The 19,260-nt window shown below is 44.2% G+C and overlaps 1 protein-coding gene across 1 annotated transcript in view; it reads left to right on the forward strand.

The window, feature by feature from the left end:
* The window catches only part of USP24 (ubiquitin specific peptidase 24), a 141,063-nt gene that overhangs the window by 71,146 nt on the left and 50,657 nt on the right, over positions 1 to 19,260 (forward strand). Inside the window, exons 28-38 of the mRNA XM_049617096.1 lie at positions 18 to 191; positions 4,696 to 4,781; positions 4,931 to 5,024; positions 6,056 to 6,211; positions 9,529 to 9,626; positions 12,351 to 12,446; positions 12,562 to 12,790; positions 13,442 to 13,601; positions 14,476 to 14,631; positions 16,842 to 16,912; positions 17,574 to 17,734. Of these exons, the coding sequence (XP_049473053.1) occupies positions 18 to 191; positions 4,696 to 4,781; positions 4,931 to 5,024; positions 6,056 to 6,211; positions 9,529 to 9,626; positions 12,351 to 12,446; positions 12,562 to 12,790; positions 13,442 to 13,601; positions 14,476 to 14,631; positions 16,842 to 16,912; positions 17,574 to 17,734 (1,481 nt within the window). The remainder of the gene's footprint in view (positions 1 to 17; positions 192 to 4,695; positions 4,782 to 4,930; positions 5,025 to 6,055; positions 6,212 to 9,528; positions 9,627 to 12,350; positions 12,447 to 12,561; positions 12,791 to 13,441; positions 13,602 to 14,475; positions 14,632 to 16,841; positions 16,913 to 17,573; positions 17,735 to 19,260) is intronic.

Consider the following 19,260-nt stretch of genomic DNA (forward strand, 5'->3'; position numbering starts at 1 on the left):
GAAACCACTTTTCGCAGCTGACCGTGAATAAAGATCAAAAGCTCCTCCACCAGCTGGGCTTTTCTGATGAACAGATCCTCACGGTGAAGACTTCGGGCAGCGGGACTCCATCCGGCAGCTCCGCGGACTCCTCGACCAGCTCCAGCAGCAGCGGCAGTGGGGCCTTTAGCTCATCGTACGCCATGGAGCAGGTACGGGGTGCCGGAGTCAGGTGACCAGTCAGAATTTAGGAAGCCCCTGGAGACTTGGATGACCGGGTCCTCTTCTCCCAGACACCTCCTGACCGGTCACGATGAGGTTCCTAAGGGAATGAGCGTAGACAGAGGAGAGGCCAAAGGACCCAGCCAGGGAACTTCTTTGTATAGAGATCGAGGGTGAAGAGGACCCAGCAGGGGAGACAACAGAAGAGCCAGAGAGGAAGGGGAAAGCCAAGTGAGTCCTGGCAGCCGAGTGAAGACAGGGTTGCAGCAGATTGTTGACTGTACCTTTAAAATACACCTAAAACCTAGTTAGTGTCATCTGCCTCCATGGCTTCCACACCGGTCCAGGCCCCCGCCATGCCTCGCCTGGAGTGTTCCAACAGTGCCTCCCTGCTCTCACGGCTCTGCCCCTAGACCCGTTCAGTCTCTTCTCTGTACAGTGCCTGGCAGCCCGGGGTCTTTTTAAACGGCAGTCATGTTGTGCCACCCTCAGCCCAAAGACTCCCAGGACTTCATCTCAGAGTAGGATCCAGGGTCTGCCGGGCCCCACAGGGCCAACCTCACAGACCTTCGTGGAACCTCTCTGATCTCTCCTCCCTTGGCCCCGCCTCGCTCCCACCCCTCCAGCTGCACTGGCTTCCACGTTGGTCCTCAGACTTAGCAGCGTCCGTGCACTTGCTCGTCCCTGTGTCTGGAATGTTCCTCCCCAATATCCAGGTGGTCCGCCTCACGTTCTTCGGCTCTCACTCAAATGTTGCCTTCTTGGTGGCAATCCTATTTACGTTCTTAGCTCCAGCCCTGCACTTCGTATCTCCCGTCCCGACTTAACGTTTTCTTTAACGTACCGTGTGTTTTATCATATGTAATGTCTCTCTCTCCCCAGTGAAATATAAACTCCATGAGAGCAGACTTCTGCCCGTTTTGCTCACTGTTGTATCCCCAGCACCTAAAACAGTGCCTAGAACATAAAAGGTACACAGTCAGGATTTTTTGAGTGATTGCCTGAAATCAGCCCGTGTACTTTGTACCCTCTCTGTGTCAGGACCGAGCTTGGCACCAGAGATAAAAACCAATGAGACTGGTTGTGCTTCTTAGCTTTTACAGTCCAGCAAGGAACATCACACCAGACCTTATGTAAAGGTATTCTAATAGCATGTGAAGGTTTTTTTTTTTTTTCTCATATTTGTATATATGTACACATATTGCCTTATTTCCAATTAAAAGATCTTTGTGTATTATGTTTTTTTACCTTAGCATAATCTTGCCATTGATCTCAACTCCTCAGGGTCAGTATTAGTATAATGTGTTTGTTTTTTAAGTAACCGTTCTTATAGTAAGAATTTAAGGAAGATCCCATTCAAGAGTAGCATTATGACAGTTAATTAACAACAAAAAAAATGTACAAACATCCTTTTACTTTATTGCACTTTGCAGATTTTGGGTTTTTTTTTTACAAATTGAAGGTTTGTGGCAACTCTGCACCAAGCAAGTCTGCTGGTACCATTTTTTTCCAACAGCATTTGCTGACTTTGTGTCTCGGTGTCACGTTTTGGTAATTCTCACAACATTTCAGACTTTTTGCTATTACATTTATCATGGCGACCTGTGGTCCCTGACCTGTGATGTTACTGTAATTACTTGGGGCACCACGAACTGTGCCCATAGAAGACGGTAAACTTAGTAAATGTTGTGTGCGTTCCGACTGCTCCACAACCAGCTCTTCCCCTTCTCTCTCCCCCCCTCCTCGGGCCTCCCTGTTCCCTGCGACAACAGCAATACTGGGATCAGGCCACCATTTTAATAGCCCTGCTGTGGCCCCTGGGCATTCACGTGAGAGGAAGAGCTGCACGTGTCTCCCTTTCGGTCAAGAGCCAGAAATGACGAAGCTTAGTGAGGAGGCCAAAAGCTAGGCCTCTTGCACCGAACGCTTGGCCAACTTTTGAGTACAAGGGAAAGTTCTTGAAGGAAATTGAAAGTGCTACTCCAGTGAGCTCCCAAAGGATAAGAAAGGGAAACGGCCACATTGCTGATACGGAGAAAGTGTGAGTGGCCGGATGGAAGGTCAGACCAGCCGCAGCATCCTCTTAAGCCAGAGCCTGATCCGGAGCAAGGCTCTAACTCTCCTTACTTCTTGGGAAGGCTGAGAGAGGTGAAGAAGCTGCAGAAGGAAAGTCTGAAGCTAGTAGAGGTGGATTCACGAGGTTTAAGGAAGGAAGCCATCTCCATAACATGAGATTACAAGGGGAAGCAGCAGGTGCTGCTGTGGAAGCTGCCGCAGGTTCTCCAGGAGATCTGGCTCAGAATTCATGAAGGTGGCTATACTACGCAACAGATTTCGGTACAGATGAAAGACCTTCTATTGGAAGAAGACGCCATCTAGGACTTCCCTAGCTAGAGAGGAGTAGTCAGTGCCTGGCTTCAAAGCTCCAAAGCACAAGCTGACTCTTGTTAGGGGCTAATACAGCTGGTGACTCTAAGTCGAAGCCAGTGCTCCTTCACCCCTGAAGATCTTAAGGCCATTGGGAATGATGCCTAATCTACACTTTCTGTGCTCTATAAATGGAACGACAAAGCCTGGATGACAGCACATTTATTTACAACATAGTTTGCTAAACCCACTCTTGAGACCTGCTACTCAGGAAAGAAGACTCTTTTCAAAATACTGCTGCTGAGTGACAGTGTTCCTGGTGACCCAAGAGCTCTGATGGAGATGTACAACGAGGTGAATGTTGTTTTCGTGCCGGCTAACCCAGTATCCGTTGTGCAGCCCGTGGATCAAGGAGTCATTCATTTCCACTTTCAAGTTTGAAAGTCCTGAGGCTATAGCTGCTATCCATAGTGATTCCTCTGATGGATCTGGGCAAAGTAAATTGAAAAACTTCTGGAAAGGATTCACCATTAAGATGCCATTAAGAATATTTGTGATTCTTGGGAAGTGGTCAGAATATCAACATTTGCAGGAGTTTGAAAGAAGTTGATACCAACTCTCATGGATGACTTTGAGGGGTTCAAGACTTCCCTGAACGAAGTAACTGCAGATGGGGTGGAAAGAGCAAGAGAACTAGAATTAGAAGCAGAGCCTGAAGATGGGATTGAATGGCTGCAATCTGATGATAAAACCTGAACAGAGGAAGAGTTGCTTCTTATGGATGAACACAGTGGTTTCTTGAAATGGAATCTACTCCTGTGAAGATGTGAATATTTTTGAAAGGACAGCAAAGGATTCAGAGTATCACATAAACTTAGTTGATAAAGCAGCGGCAGGGTTGGAGAGGACTGACTCCATTTTTTTAAATGTTTATGTATTTATTTTTGAGAGAGAGGGGGAGGGAGGAGACGGAGACTCCCAGGCAAGCTCAGCACTATCAGTGCAGAGCCCGATGTGGGCCTCGAACTCATGAACCATGAGATCATGACCTGAGCCGAAACCAAGAGTTGGATGCTTAACCGACTGAGCCACCCAGATGTCCCGGATTGACTCCACATTTGAAAGTTTTGTGGGTAAAATGCTATCAGATAGCCTTGTGTGCTACAGAGAAATTGTTCGTGAAAGGAAAAGTCCGTCAGTGCAGCCAACTCAATTGTTGTCTTATTTTAAGAAATCGCCGTAGACACCTCGGCCTGCACAGCCGCCACCCTCACCATCGGCAGCCATTGACATCCAGGCAAGACCCTCCACCAGCAAAAAGATTATGACTCATTGAAAGCTCACATGATGGTTAGCATTTTTTAGCAATAAAGTGTAATTAAGACAGGATACATTGGGTTTTTTTTTTTGATATAATGCTACTATACCCTTCATAGACTACAGTAGAGTATAAATGTATATGCACTGGGAATCCAAAAACTCACTCGACTCTTGCAGTATTTGCTTCTTGCTGTGGTCTGGAACTAACCCTGCAATATCTGAAGTATGCCTGTACACAACATCTTCAAGCTTAACATTTTCAAATTATCTCCTATTTATCCTGAATTTATTAAAAACGTTCCTTTGTATAATGACATTCTGTAGCGATGTCTAGTTTCTTAACTTTATAACCAAAAAATAGTACTTTAATCACATCTAAATCTCTTCTGCGTGTTGTGTGTGTTTATACATTTGTACTACTATAATTTTGCTCTTAAATCTTTCATTACCTTGTTTGCTCCTGATGAGCCATGATCAGCTTTTAATGGTGTCTACTCTCCATTCTGTTCATTATACCTGCCCATCATTTTACCTCTCTTCCACTGCCTGCCTTTTGGTGCCTTAGCCCCTCACCTGCAGGTGGGTAGGAGAGAGCCCTGTAAGTAGACGCACTAGAAAGTAATGGTCCCGCCGGTCTGTTCCCAGGTGTTGCTCCGTAGGGCAGGTAAGCACGCTGTTCCCCTCAAGCTTTGTAGTGGCCAGTCTTTCAGAATTAGTCATTTTATTGTTGGCACAATATTTCTATTTGGTTAGAAAAAGAGAAAATTCTTTCGTCAGTTTGTATTTATATTTTGCTTTTTTCCTCAGGAGAAGTCCCTCCCTGGTGTTGTGATGGCACTTGTATGTAATGTGTTTGACATGCTTTACCAGCTCGCCAATCTGGAGGAGCCAAGGTATGATGGAAATATTTATGAAGCATGAAAAAGAGAAAGCTATTAAAGTTAGGGAGCCCAGCGTATTTTTACTTTACATCTGTTAGGAACAAATGACTTTGTTCTTGAAACTGACTTACATGACAAAACTTGTATTTGACAAATTTCAGGATAACTCTACGCGTACGAAAGCTTCTCCTATTGATACCCACTGACCCAGCCATTCAGGAAGCCCTGGATCAACTTGATTCTCTAGGAAGAAAGGTATAAGCATCTTGGACAGTTACCTAACTGGCATGGAAATTTGATGTCATGATTCAGTAAAAATACAACCGGAAATCACTTTAAGGCCATGTGATACCATCTTCCCCATAACAGCTCTTCTTTAGAAAATTACTTTCACTGCAAATGGAAATCAGAACTTCATGTTGACTTTTAAGAGATCTAGAGTCAGTAACGACATCAAGTTTTGAATATCATGTATTTCCATGTTCTTCTTGTTCTGTATTAAGAAACTGAAGCCCAGAGAGAGGAAGTGTCTTGTCCAAGATCAGACTCTAGTTCTGATTCAGCAAAGATGTTTTTCTTCTGTCATGATGCCTCTCTGAATGTGATTGTTGTATGTGTTTGAGTTGCTTGCATAATTATATCATTTCATTTTTTCCACAGCTGATATTTAAAGTTCATCTTAATTTCTAGAATGTTCTTCCTCAAGGATTTTATTATGTATTGAAATTGTATTTTGTCTGTAATAGTGTTTAATTATGTTCTCAATAAGTTCATGTGGAACAAAGCCGTTAGAAGGTATGAATTCACGTTACCAGTGGCTAAAGGTTTAGATCAGCTCGTGGTCTTGTCGTACACGGCTCAGGTATTATTTGTGGGGAGAAGAAAATTAACGTAATTCTAAAACATATCACTAGTACTGGCTGAAAACGTTTTCAAAACTACCACTTCTACAGTCTTATCATTTTAATTACCGGTATTTAGTAGTGCAGATGTTAAAAACACGGAAGCAAATAAAAATGACCTTGCTAGTGTTGCCTAGGAAGACATTCTCAGACGCATTCATGGTAGGGTTGGAACGCTGTTGAGCACGTACAGTTTGTGTGATGGAATTTGATGTTTTGTTAGTAATTACAAAGCGATGTGTCTTTGAGGTTGATTTATAGAAGATTTCTTTGGTGCAATTATAATAAAGAGAAAAGAACATTAGAATACGCATTAAGATGTGTTTCTCTCTAATTTGTGCTTCTAACACATATATTCTTGGTTTTCATTCTTGAAAAACTTAGAAAACATTGCTGTCCGAAACGAGTTCTCAGTCCTCAAAGTCTCCATCCCTGTCCTCAAAGCAGCAGCATCAGCCAAGCGCCAGCTCGATTTTGGAAAGTCTGTTTCGCTCTTTTGCTCCGGGAATGTCCACCTTCCGAGTGCTCTACAACTTAGAAGTAAGAAGGCTCATTTCTTTTCGTTTCATTTGGACAGATTCATTTTCGTTTGCAGATTCCTGCATTTAGATACCAGAGATAAGTAAACAGGTTTCTACTTGTATTGGATGATCTGTGAAAAAATTAGATTTCAAAAAAAAAAAAGTAAGAAACAATATAAATGGAAACATTTTGTTGTTTTGGGGCCTTAGAAGATGCTCAGGCTTTTTTTCACTTTATACCTATGTATGTTGCTATAGTTGCAAAACAGCATCTAAATAAATAGTGAGGAAGCCTTATGTAGTAAAATACGCCATCGTCTTCCTCTGGAAATTTAGCAAATCGTCTAACACGAGTTGTTATCCTCAGTCTTCTCATTACTAAATGCATCCTAACTTTTTAAAGAACGATTGTAATTTGTTGTTCTAAATGAAGCAGCGAGGGGGTGGTCAGGAAGTACATTAACCTTCTTATTTCAAGGTTTTAAAAAAAGGTTTAGAAGAATTTAAACAAAAGTGCATGTTTATTACCCTCTTTTCCCCAAAGTAGCTTTAAACTAGTAGATTTAGTTCAATAAACATCTGATAACTGTATAAGGTGTGCAAGTCATTGTGGTCACTAAAGGATGACCGCTGAAAAGGCAAGATATTTGCTCCAGAATCTTGAGTGAAATGTAAGGAGGCTACATCCTCTGAGTCTTGAGAGCAAAGCGTTGGGAGAGTGAGCAGGTGGAAATAGTCCCGTTCTTGGAGAGCGAAGGGTTAGGCCCTCTTGCCATTTTCGGTCTGGAGAAGATAAGGCCCTGAATGATTTTGCTTTGTCCCAAGTTTTATTTCATCTGACAGTCTAATTTGGAGTGTGTAATTCTATTCATTCATTTTTCTGCGTCACTTATTGCCTATGTGTTCAAGCTGTGTTATTTCATATTGGCCTTAAAGTAATCATTCTTGTGAAAAAAATACGTGGGGTTTGAAACGAGAAAATATTTAGCAAATGTTTTTAAAATAAAGTATGTCTTTATTTAATGTGGACACTTAAAAATATGTTTAATATTCCAAGGCAGAATTGCCCATTAATTTTTGGTCAATTTAAGCTTATAAATTTTTCAGTACTTGCCAGATTTATCATTGCCTTTGAATGACTGTCTCAGAAAAGTTAAAGTGTAAACCTTAACACCCACATTTGAGAGCACCTAGAAAAACGGGATGGCATGACAATGAATCTGGCTTGTCACCAACTACCTAGGTTGCCACATCTTACAGCCTAAGGACAGTGGTTGTAAAATACCTCCAGCACAGTTTCAGGGAAATCCTTTGATAGGTTGTTTTTTGCTTTAACACAAAACATTTGGAAAACCTAATACTTTCAAAAGCACTTTTTTTTTTTTTTTTTTTTTTTTTACTGACTCCTGAAAGACTAATTTCCTTGCATTTCAGTCTTCCACTTACATTTGCCTACTAGGTAGCTTCAAAGTGGATATTCCAAATACCCATTCCTTTGAAGAAATCTTCCTTCTTTACTACATTGTTGTCCATTGAGCATGAGGAGTACGTGCATGTGGCTGTCCGCTCACAGGAAGGATTAGATAAACACTGTAAAGGATTAGAAAAGGATTGTTAACACTCATAACCTGAGGTTGAAGAGCCTGTTACCCAAAGAGCACTTTAGGAAGATAGCATCTGTAAAAAAGAAATCCCATGCTAAAAATCTATGCACATACAACCCATGGATTCATAGAAACAGACTTTTCTAGAATTGAGAAGGATCTTGAATTGTATCTACTTTAAAAATACCTTGGGGGGGCACCTGGGTGGCTCAGTCGATTAAGGGTCGACTTCAGCTCAGATCATGATCTCGCAGTCTGTGAGTTTGAGCCCCACATCGGGCTCTGTGCTACAGCTCAGAGCCTGGAGCCTGCTTCGGATTCTGTGTCTCCCTGTCTCTCTGTCCCTCCCCCACTCACACCCTGTCTCTCAAAAATTATTAAATGTTAAAAAAAAATTTTTTTTAAATACCTTGAGGAAACTGAGGCAGTGGGTCTTTTTTTTTCTTTTTTTAAATTTTCAATCATAAATAAGCAGTTGTTTACTGAGTCTCATACTAATAGTATGATTATTTACTAGAAATAATATCTGCCGTACCAGAATTTTCAGTTAAGCTTTCCTTTAGGTACATGTGTCAGTGTCATAAAAGGGGCATAGATGTAGGAGGGAGTTTGAAGTCACTTAGCCTTTTGGGTCTCAGTCGTGTAAAGTAAAACACATAACAAACACCCGCAGGGTGAGATATAAGAGAGAAGGCATGCTAACAGCCTCATCCTCTTTTGTTGTAGGTGCTCAATAAATAAGAGTTTGAGAATCATTATTAGAGAGCTCGTCTAGCATTTTTTAAAAATATTTATTTTGAGAGAGTACATGCACGTGCACATGCATGAGTGAGCAGGGGAGGGGCAGAGAAAGAGAATACCAAGCAGGCTCCGCGCTGCCAGTACAGAGCCCAACTCGGGGTCAGTCCCATGAACTGTGAGATCATGACCAGAGCCAAAATCTAGAGTCGGACGCTTAACTGACTGAGCCACCCAGGTGCCCCTCGTCTAACATTTTTAATGAATGGGCTGTTTTATAAAACTTTATATACTTTTTCAAAAGCATATCTAGCCTATCACACGGAATCTGAAGTGGGCTGGCTCTAGGCTCTGCGTTCAGCACAGAGCCCAAAGCAGGGCTCGAACTCATGAGCTGTGAGATCATGACCTGAATCGAAGTCGGACGCTCAACTGACTGAGCCACCCAGGTGCCCCTGCTCTTGTCTAAGCCTGAGAGCCTGAGACATCCACTTTTGCTGGTTTCGTGAAAAGAACACACCAGCGTTCTTCAACAAAACAGATTTCTCTTGGGGCGCCTGGGTGGCTCAGTCGGTTAAGCGTCCGACTTCGGCTCAGGTCATGATCTCATGGTCCGTGGGTTCGAGCCCCGCGTCGGGCTCTGTGCTGACAGCTCAGAGCCTGGAGCCTGTTTCGGATTCTGTGTCTCCTTCTCTCTGTGACCCTCCCCCGTTCATGCTCTGTCTCTCTCTGTTTCAAAAATAAATAAACGTTAAAAAAAAATTAAAAAAAAAAAACAGATTTCTCTTGCCAAGCGAATAGAACTTGGAAAACGTGAATATTTCCATTGCGACACGTTAGCCTCCTTATACTTCGGGGGGCGGGGGGGGTGGGAGGGAACAGCATGCAGCACTTAAAGAGACTCAGACTCGAGTTATCTGATTCTTTTACTTAGTGAAGGAGTAATTTCTGCTGGAAATGTTGGGATGATTAATTGTATTTATCTGTTTTCAAGGTTCTGAGCTCCAAACTCATGCCAACAGCTGATGATGACATGGCAAGAAATTGTGCGAAATCCTTCTGTGAGAACTTCCTCAAAGCAGGAGGGTTGAGGTTAGTCTCACTGTGATGTTACACGAGTTGCAGAGAACGGGTGTAGTTATCGTGGCTGGTTTCTCCTGCCAGGCCTTGCTTCTGCCTACAAGGTATTATGTGAAGCATCACGAGAGGTATAATCAGGAGTGACGTTTCAGTCTTCGGAACGCCTGAATTCATTCTGTGCCTTTTGGTTCTTTGGAGAACCGGCAGAAGCACATCTCCTTCCCTCTGGTAGTGGAGGAAATTCTTGAAGAGAGGAAGCAGATCTGTTTCTGTTCGTTCCCACCTCCGTTTCACACCAGGTGAATGTGATTCCTGGGAACGCCTGCTGTACGAGGCACTCGTGCTGGGGATGCAGAGATAACTTAGATCTCATCCCTGCCTTAGAGTGGTTCATGGTTTTAGCAAAGAATAACAGTTATTGTAGGTCCCAAAACAGGCTAATAGAAAGTCCTTGGGGCGGGGGCAGAGGTTATGGAAGATAGTGCTTAAGTGGTTAAATTTTCATGGGATAATAAGATTAGGAAGCGCTTCACAGAACGTGGCGTTTGAGCTGGGAATTGAGAAGTGAGCAGTCATCCCCTAGGGGGCTCGTGATGAGAGGGCCCGCTAAGCCAGAGAGGACGGGGTGAGCACAGGCACTAAGGTGCGTGGCCTGTCCTGGGAACCACGGTAGCCTGGGGAGGTCCCGAGCACAGGCAGAAGGAGAGATGTATGTAAAGTAGGGCCACCCTGAGGAACTTCAACCTTAGCTTCTAGACCGGGGAACACAGGAGGTTTCAGAGCCAGGCGTTGCCTGGAACGCTTGCTTTGGCTGCAGTGGGGACGATGAGTAAATAGAAGCGGGAGAGGTAGAGGCAGGGAGAGCCATGCGGAGCTGTGTCAGTGGCCCAGAGCAGAGTAACAGGTTGTAAATGTAGGGCGCCGGTAACTGACATTTATAGGGTAACATGGGCAAGTCTTATGACTAGAAATACCGGAGGAGATTTCAAAATGGCCCTGTGATTCCTAGCCTGGGACAGTGAGCAAATGGTGAACATTTGGTCAGTGTGGGAAGTAAGCGTGGAAGGAGATGGAGGGCGCGGGACATCAAGAGGGACGGACGTGGTTGGTCAGGTGAAGTGCATGCTTTGGCCGCGATGCCCTCGAGGGGAGCAGAGAGCGGCATTGGAGACATGGAGGGGCCAGTGGTGTGTGAGTGGCGTTAGGGCACGAGTGTTCAGCGGTGAGCGTGAGGGCAGGAGGTGGAGTCAGACTGCAGGCCACTGCTTTACGGTGAGCAGAGAAGGGGGTGACAGTGACAGTGACCGGAAGAGAAGAATAGCTGAGGGGAAAGTTTGCTTTTCTGCCTTTGTTTTTACCTCGGGGAAGCCTAGGTTGCCTTTGCAGGCTGTCTTAAAAAGAACGACCAAAGGAAAAGGGATGATCCCTGGGGCCAAGTTCTCCTGCTCTGGAAAGAAGCAGGCCCGCCGTTTCCTCAGGTGAGGAAGCCATGAAGGCCGGAGGACCGTTGAAGGAATTCCTGTAGGAGGCCTTGTGGGGAAGAGGCTGAGCCGAGACCTTAAAGGGAATGGGCCTGAAAGAACCCCCAAGCGTATGGAAGGCCTACCGCTTGGGGCTTTATTTGTTTTCAGAATCGCAGAGGTGTTCTCAGTGAACACTCATTTCTGATTACTCACTTCCGCTTACAGAGCTCTGGCGTAAAGGCGTTTTACTGCTGGCTTAGTTTTGTATGTCAGTTAACCTCCATGTCAGGCATTGTTCTGAACACTGAGAACAGAGCAGTGAACAGATTAGACAAACTCCACATCCTTGTGAAGCTTACCGTCTAGAGGGGGGAGATGAGCAGTAAAGAAATAAAGGTAAAAGCATATGTCGGGAGGCGAGAAGAGCTGTAGACAAAAATGAGACAAGCAAGAGGGGACGGACAGGGTTGTGATTTTCAGTAGGGTGATCAGGGAAGGTGTCACTGATGGGGTTATGTTTTACAAACATCTGAAAGAGGTGAGGAAACGAGACCTGGAGATCCCTGGGGGAGAGCCGTCCAGAAGGGCAGTCAGTGTGTGCCCCTGCGTGAAACAGACCTGGTACCTTTGGAGACCAGCAGTCCCGCGTGGTTGGGGTAGTGGGAAGGAGGCAAAACAGGGACACATGAGGCTATAGACATACCAGAGGTCAGCTTATGTAGAATCTTACAGGTTCGCGTGAAGACTTTCTTCCCTGCAGGGAATCAGAGGCCGTGGGGGATTTTGTGCAAAGCAGTGCAATGATCTCACTTATATTTTAAAAGGATCACTCTGATCTTTTGACAGTAGATTTTGGGGGTGGAGAGTCAAGAGTAGAAGCAGGAAGAACAGTTAGGAAGCTTTTATAGGAATAGAGATTGTAGCGATGTGATAGCTTTATTGAGTTCACCAATTCCAGGTATGTTTTTTAACTGTTAGTTCCAGTGATAAGATAACGGTTAATCAGTGAACTCACAGCAGTTAGCGAGAAGGAGGACTATCCAAATGCTCTTTTTGCTAAGCAAGGAATCTAATGCTAAAGGGACCGGGAGGGTTATAGGTATCATGGGAAATCATTGCTAAAAATATATCTGGTCCATGTGTATGTAAGGACCTTGTAGAAATTGTAAGTAATTGATAACATTTACATGAGCAATTAATTACTTAGAGAAAATTTCCTATGAAAGAAATACAAGTCTTTATTTCATATTCTGCCCTTTTCTTTTCTTTTAAGTTTGGTTGTAAATGTCATGCAGAGGGATTCCATCCCCTCAGAAGTAGACTATGAAACAAGGCAGGGAGTTTACTCCATCTGCCTACAGCTTGCAAGGTAGGTAAATACATCCTACTAGTCTCCCAAGGCAGTATTTTTCTTCCCAAGCCCTATCATTTTGAGTAGTTATGAAATGACCTCAAATAAATGTAGCTTTTTGTTTCCTTTGAAGATTCTTACTTGTTGGGCAAACAATGCCCACATTGTTAGATGAAGACCTCACCAAAGATGGCATAGAAGCACTTTCTTCTCGCCCATTCCGAAACGTCAGCCGGCAGACAAGCAGGCAGATGTCCTTGTGTGGTACCCCAGAGAAGTCCTCCTACCGACAGTTGTCCGTGTCCGACAGGTCTTCTATCAGGGTCGAGGAGATCATCCCTGCTGCGCGAGTTGCAATACAGGTAAGTGATCTGTGCATTCAAGCAGTGTGGCGTCTTTCCTCTTTGAAGGAAGTTATTGACGTGAATATGGATGTGAATATGGCCTTCAAGGAACTTCCAGTGAGCAAGAAAGAGACCACTAGTGCAGAAATGACTGTCATTCAAGGCGGGAACCATCAAGGGTTGCGGGAGCGCTACAAGGGCAGAACATTTGCAGGCCTTCAGAATAAGAACAGTAATCGCCTTCACCCATGGCTGTCGTGGATGATTTTACATAGCAGGTGGCATTGGTGTTAGGCCTCAAAGACAGGAGAGATTACAGATGGCGAAGCATGGAGAATTGTTCCAGCAGGAGGGCAGGTGTGAGCAAAGGTAGAGAGACAGAACAGAGCTTGTAGGGAAGGCCACGGGGTCGTTCACACAGTAGTGTGGGAGAGGAGAGTGGCAGGTGTCTGAAATCCTGAGCGTGGAGATCAGTCTCTGTGTTACAGGTAGCAGAGAGATACTGAAAGTCTTTGAACAGTATGGAAGCATGAAAAAGGCTGTCCTTCTGGATGATCTTGGCGGAAAAGAGTCTCACAAAACTGAGACCAGTGAGAAGGTTCTGGAAGTCAGTAGAATAATCATGTTCCAGTACTACCTTTTCTCATGACTCTTTCCATACTTCTTTAGACAATGGAAGTAAGTGACTTCACGTCTACTGTGGCTTGTTTCATGAGGTTGTCATGGGCTGCGGCTGCAGGACGACTGGACCTCGTTGGGAGTAGCCAGCCAATTAAAGAAAGCAATTCTCTGTTTCCTGCTGGAATTCGAAACAGACTCAGCAGCTCAGGTACTGATTTAAAAGGACAGAGTAATGAGCTCGTTGGGCAAGAAAGAAGCTGTAAGAGTAACCTATGCATAGGTTTGTTCAGAGTCACGAGAAGAAAGCCTTTTCTCTTGCTTTTGAACATGAGTAAAAAACCCATGAAGCTGTGCACTTAAGACTTGTGCACATTACTGAACTTGTGCCATACTTCATCGAAGAAAACAAGCATTGGTACGCAGAGAGTAAGTGGGGAAACCAAATCAAGCAGAGTTCTTAGCTCACTGAGGGTTGTAAAAATGCCAAGAGGCGAATAATGGTGGCTGTAATAAAAACGCATCTAGAATTCCTACCTGGGAAAGTCATTTTCTTGATTTGGCTGGTTATTTTCTGCTACGCTTTTATAAATAGCTTTATTTCTCAGCTTCATTTGGTTTCCCTCTTCAGTTTGTGTGTGTGTGTGTGTGTGTGTGTGTGTGTACCTCAGTATAAAAAAAGTTTCAAAAACGTATGGCATTCTTACAGTGAAGCGCAGAAATGTTAAATGTACATGCTTTTTGGGATTTTTCTGTACAAATAACCCATCTAGATCAGGATGAGGAACATTTCTAACATCCCCACAAGACTCTCTCATGCCTTCCAAACTGCACTGTTCTCCCTTCTGTCACCTCAAATGAGTTTCGCCTCATAAGTGCATATTTTGAGTGCCTCCAAATGTGTTTTAAAGCAGTCAGGGTCAGATAAAGTGATTAAGTGTCTCTTGTTTCCTAGACCAAAATGTCAGATTGCCTCTTCGCACCCTTTAATTTCACTTGAGGCTCCTGGGGCGCATTAAAAGGATGTTAGGGTACCGTGAGGGTCCTGTGGGGTCCACAGTAACCTCCTGCTTGCCTCTTCCCAGGAAGCAATTGCAGCTCTGGGAGCGAAGGGGACCCAGCAGCCCTGCACGCAGGCATCTGCGTGCGCCAACAGTCTGTGTCCACCAAAGACTCCCTGATCGCCGGGGAGGCTCTCTCTCTTCTTGTCACGTGCCTGCAGCTTCGGAGCCAGCAACTGGGTATGCAGGAGGCTTGTTTTCCCTTCATCTCTTTTAGGGAAAGGCCAGGTTTCTGTTGGCCTTCATAGATAAGGTCATACTAATAGAAATGGAAAAGGGAAAGTTGGCAGGTGGAATAAGTAAGAATAGTGCTTAGAGTAGTTAGATTCTGAATAAGTATTTATTGAGTACCTTCTGTAAGCAGGGTTCCACAGTAGGTGTTGGAAGGGCACTATGCCTGCCCTCCAGGAGCTTACTGTCTAGTTGAGGAATTAAGACAACCCACATTTATAGCTCATGAACCATAGAACTACAATTACATATCAGTCTCTAAACTGATGATGACTCTAGTAGTCAAAGTCACGAAACTTCAGATTTGCCCTTTTATCTTCATTTGTGGGCTTTGGCAGACTGGGGCTGTTATTGATCCTACTTTAACGTTAGAACACCGCAGGGTGTTCTCATCACACTCTCTTCTCTGTCTGTGCCCCTTCTCCCCATGATCTCATCCACCGTCACAGCCCCAAACTCCTTCCAGATGCAGATAATGTCTGAATTTGGAGCTCTGGCCTGGACCGCCGCCCCGACCCCTCCACTGGGCTCTTAGGTAGACTTCCCAGGCTTGACGGTTCCACAGCTGAAATGCTCAGCTGGCCCATATCACACACATTTACCAGCTTAGTTAATAGTGGCTTCATTCTTTCACTTGCTCTGGCCAGAAACCTTGCAGTCATCCTTGATTTCCTTTTTCACACCCATTTCTAATGTGTCAGCACATTCTCCTTCCAACTGTGTCTAGATTCCACCCGCTGGTACCACTGTCACTGTCACAACCCTCTGATCCAGCATCACCCCTTGCTTGGATTATAGCAGTAGCACCTTCACTAATCTCCCTGCTTCTACCCTTGCAGTTTACTCTCCACACAGTAACCAGAGTGGACCTCCTACCATGTAAGTCAGATTGTATCATCCCTCTGTTGAAAACCTGGCAGCGGCTTCTCAGGTCGCACTGAGTAAAAGCCAAATCTCAATTACTAAGGCATTCGAGGCCAGACAGAGTCCACCCCTTTGATGCCTCTGTGCCTTCACCGTCTACTGCTCTCCCCTCACTCCCTGTGCTTTGGCCACCCGGCGTCCTGGCTGTTCCCCAGCACTCCAGGCACGTTCCTGCCTCAGGACCCTCGCACCGGCTGTTCCCTCTTCCTGGTGTGTTCTTCCCCCATCTTTCCCACGTGGCTCTCTCTTCCTCATTTCCTGCAAGTGTGCTTAACCTCACCTACTTAGTGACATGTTGTTCTCTGCCCGCCTTTTTAACGAAGTCACAACCCTCCCCTCATCCCAGCACTACCTAAACCCCTTACCTTGTTTCTTCTTTATTGCTTACTGTTTTATAGCATAGAATATAATTTGTTTACTTACTATGTTTATCGTCATCATCCCTTCCCCATCTGGACTGTAAGCTCCACAGAGACTTTTGTCCATTTTGTTCCCTACTGAATCTCTCACACCCAAATACTGCCCAGTATGTAGTAGGCCCTCAATAAATATTTATTCAGCAACAAAGTCTTAATAGTTCCACTTTTAAAAATTGTACCAACCCATAGGTGTCCTGTTCTTCCCTTCTATTACCAATTCAGACTGCCTGTTGTGTAGAATTGATCATTATGTGTTTAGTAGAATATCCAACCTCTTTGTATAAGACACTCAAGGTAAAGCTAGAAAAAACTCAGACATTTATAGAACGGTAAGTAGTGTCCAAATGGTTAGTTTGAGCAAGAATGCTTTTGAAGACATATATAGGAAGTATAAGTCATTATGAAATGCTTTTGAGCAAATGCCATAATCATAGATCAATTTTCCTATCATTATTTTAGTGATATTCTCAAATCAAAATGAAAGAATTACAACTTCCCTTCAAGCTTTTTTATCATTTGTAATTTTATGGTAGGGTACATTTTATAGTTACACGTATTGATAGTTTATCAAGGCAAGATATATTTATAACCAGTATGTACGAGACACCGTGCTGAAATGTGCAGGTACAGAGATGACCAAGAGTCTCTCGAGGGGAAACTCAGACGTGTGGAGGCAGTTATGGGCAGTACTGAATTCGATTCCATGTAGAAGAAGAGACGAAATTCTTCTGTAGTTAAGCATAAATTTTTCAGAATTTTGAAAATGCATTTGCTGACTTGTTTCCCACCCCCAATTCTCCTTATTCTTATCGTTAGCATCTTTCTATAACTTGCCCTGTGTTGCCGATTTTATCATTGATATTCTGCTTGGATCACCAAGTGCTGAGGTAAGAATTTTGACCGTACTAAAAAAATCCCCTTGGTCCTGCTCTGTCGAGGGCCCTTTGGAGACCTGTGACCCTGCATGGAGTACAGAGGAATGGTATTTAGCCCTCTCAGGAAGTCCTCCGAAGGGGGCGGGGACCACTCTGAGAGCAGAGTAACCATTTGGACTCTCTGCCCTCCCTTCTATTCCATATTCAGAAGTTCAGAGACTAGTGCTAGGGTCAGTTGTGTGTGTTTGTAACACACAAAACGTTGCGGCGGTGTTGAGCGTCCGCCGCTGGTGTTCAGTGTCAACGTTGTTGGTCACAAGAAAGACCAGCTGCAAGCCATGAACTTTCACTGGATTTTCTCATTCTGATTTTCTTGTACGGCCTTGAAAATTCACTTGGAAACACTTGAAGAGTTTTCTTATTTTCATTTTTATCAAATTATCAACCTATTGGTTGGCGTAGGAGAGAAGAATAATTTGGGAAATCCGTTCTCAGACTGCATTTGTTTTTAATCAGCCCTAGGGTATTTAATGTCAACTTTACCATTAGTGATTAAACCGTTCACACCCTTATAGTATCCTTCAGGTCGTGGACTTTGGAGGAAAATCCTTTTGTAAGCAGTGTCTAAGTGTCAGTTGGTGTATGTCCTTTGCCACTCACGATGTAATTTCAGATTCGCCGTGCTGCCTGTGATCAACTATATACTCTTAGTCAGACAGATACTTCAGCTCATCCAGATGTCCAGAAGCCAAACCAGTTTCTCCTAGGTGTGATTCTCACAGCCCAGCTACCTCTCTGGTCCCCAACTAGTATAATGAGAGGAATCAATCAGAGGTATGTAATCACGATGAAAAAGCTCACGGCATACAGAAAGAGAATCATGATTTGCATGCTGCCCCCTGCTGAGGTCCACAGTGCATTACTCAGATGACAAAAGAATTTCTCCTTTCCTCTTGTACCCTTTGTGCCCCGAGAGAGGGTATTTCCATTCTTATTATCCCCATTCAGGACAGGAAAATCAGAAGAAACAATACCGGGCCTTCTTCCCCTTGAATTACTTCCCATTCTCACCTCCACCCCAGCTGGTCCACCACCCTCAAGAGAAAGAGGAGCTTTCTTTCTGAAAGCTGGTTGGTGAGAGGCTGAAATTATTGGAGCCCGATCACTTTTTGAAGGTCCGACTCCTCACGTCCTTGCATGCATCCCTCTCTCAGAGCAGCGTGCTTCCTGACTTCATGTCCAGATATAGCTGAGGCATCCTTCTGGCTTTCTTCCCTGGTTTTACATGAGCCTGGGCACGGAGGGAATCTGCGGTCCAGGCTGATAGAGCGGCTTGAGTAAGTCCGTTCTGCCTGCCCCACTGTCCCTCAGTGGGCCAGCCCGCATGCAAGGCTGCCCAGGGCTAGGCCCAGGATGGGAGGTGAGGGGATCCCATGCTGACCTCCACTTTCTCCAACTTAGCTTCACCAGAGAACCCTCGCCGTGGGGCTCATGAGGTGCCACTGAGATTTGTGAAATCGGTGTCCACTTGCTTTGTGTATCTGCTTTACAAATTAGAGCCCTGGAAGGGAAGGAATGTTAGAGCTACTCCAAACCCCTAAGTGTGGCTAAGGATCCAGACCCCTAAATTTGGATCCAAACTCGGTCTTTGGAAGCATACAGTTCAGTAGCATTAAGTATATTCTCATTATTATGGCACCCATCTCCACCAGCCGCTTCTAGAACTTTTTCATCATCGTAAACTAAAACCTTCTGCCCATTAAGGAAGCCGTTGAATGAAAGACTAATAAACTTGACTCCATAAAAACTAAAATACTCTGTGTGGGAAACTAATACCATAAATCCAAAAGTCAGTTGCCCGACTGGCTGTATAGATTTGTAACATGCCAGACAAGAAGCTGATTTTCATAATGTATATAAAAAGCTGTTAGAAATCACTAAACAAATGACCCAACAGCCAAATTGAAAAATGGGCAAAAGACACGAAGAGACGGTTCCAAAACAAATACAGGTGGGTTGTTTTGTTTGTGTTTTTTTATTTTTAGATTTGCTAGATTTTTTTCTTTTTACTGCAGCAAAATATACAATTGATCATTTTACTGATTTTTAAGTCTGTAATTCAGTGATGTTAAGTACATACACATTGTTGTGCAGCTGTCCCCGCTGTCTGTTCCCAGAACTTTCTCATCATCCCAAACTGAAACTCTGTATCCATAAAACAGTAACTCCCCGCTCATTCCCCCTCCGTCCATTCTCCTATTTCCGAGGTTCCTCCATGTCATAGCATGTGTTAGTTAGGGTTTCATTTCTAATTAACACTGAAAAATATTTCCTTTATCTGTTCTTTCTTTTGTTGCCTG

Source organism: Panthera uncia, assembly GCF_023721935.1.
Source record: "Panthera uncia isolate 11264 chromosome C1 unlocalized genomic scaffold, Puncia_PCG_1.0 HiC_scaffold_4, whole genome shotgun sequence".
Taxonomy (NCBI): Eukaryota; Metazoa; Chordata; class Mammalia; order Carnivora; family Felidae; genus Panthera; species Panthera uncia.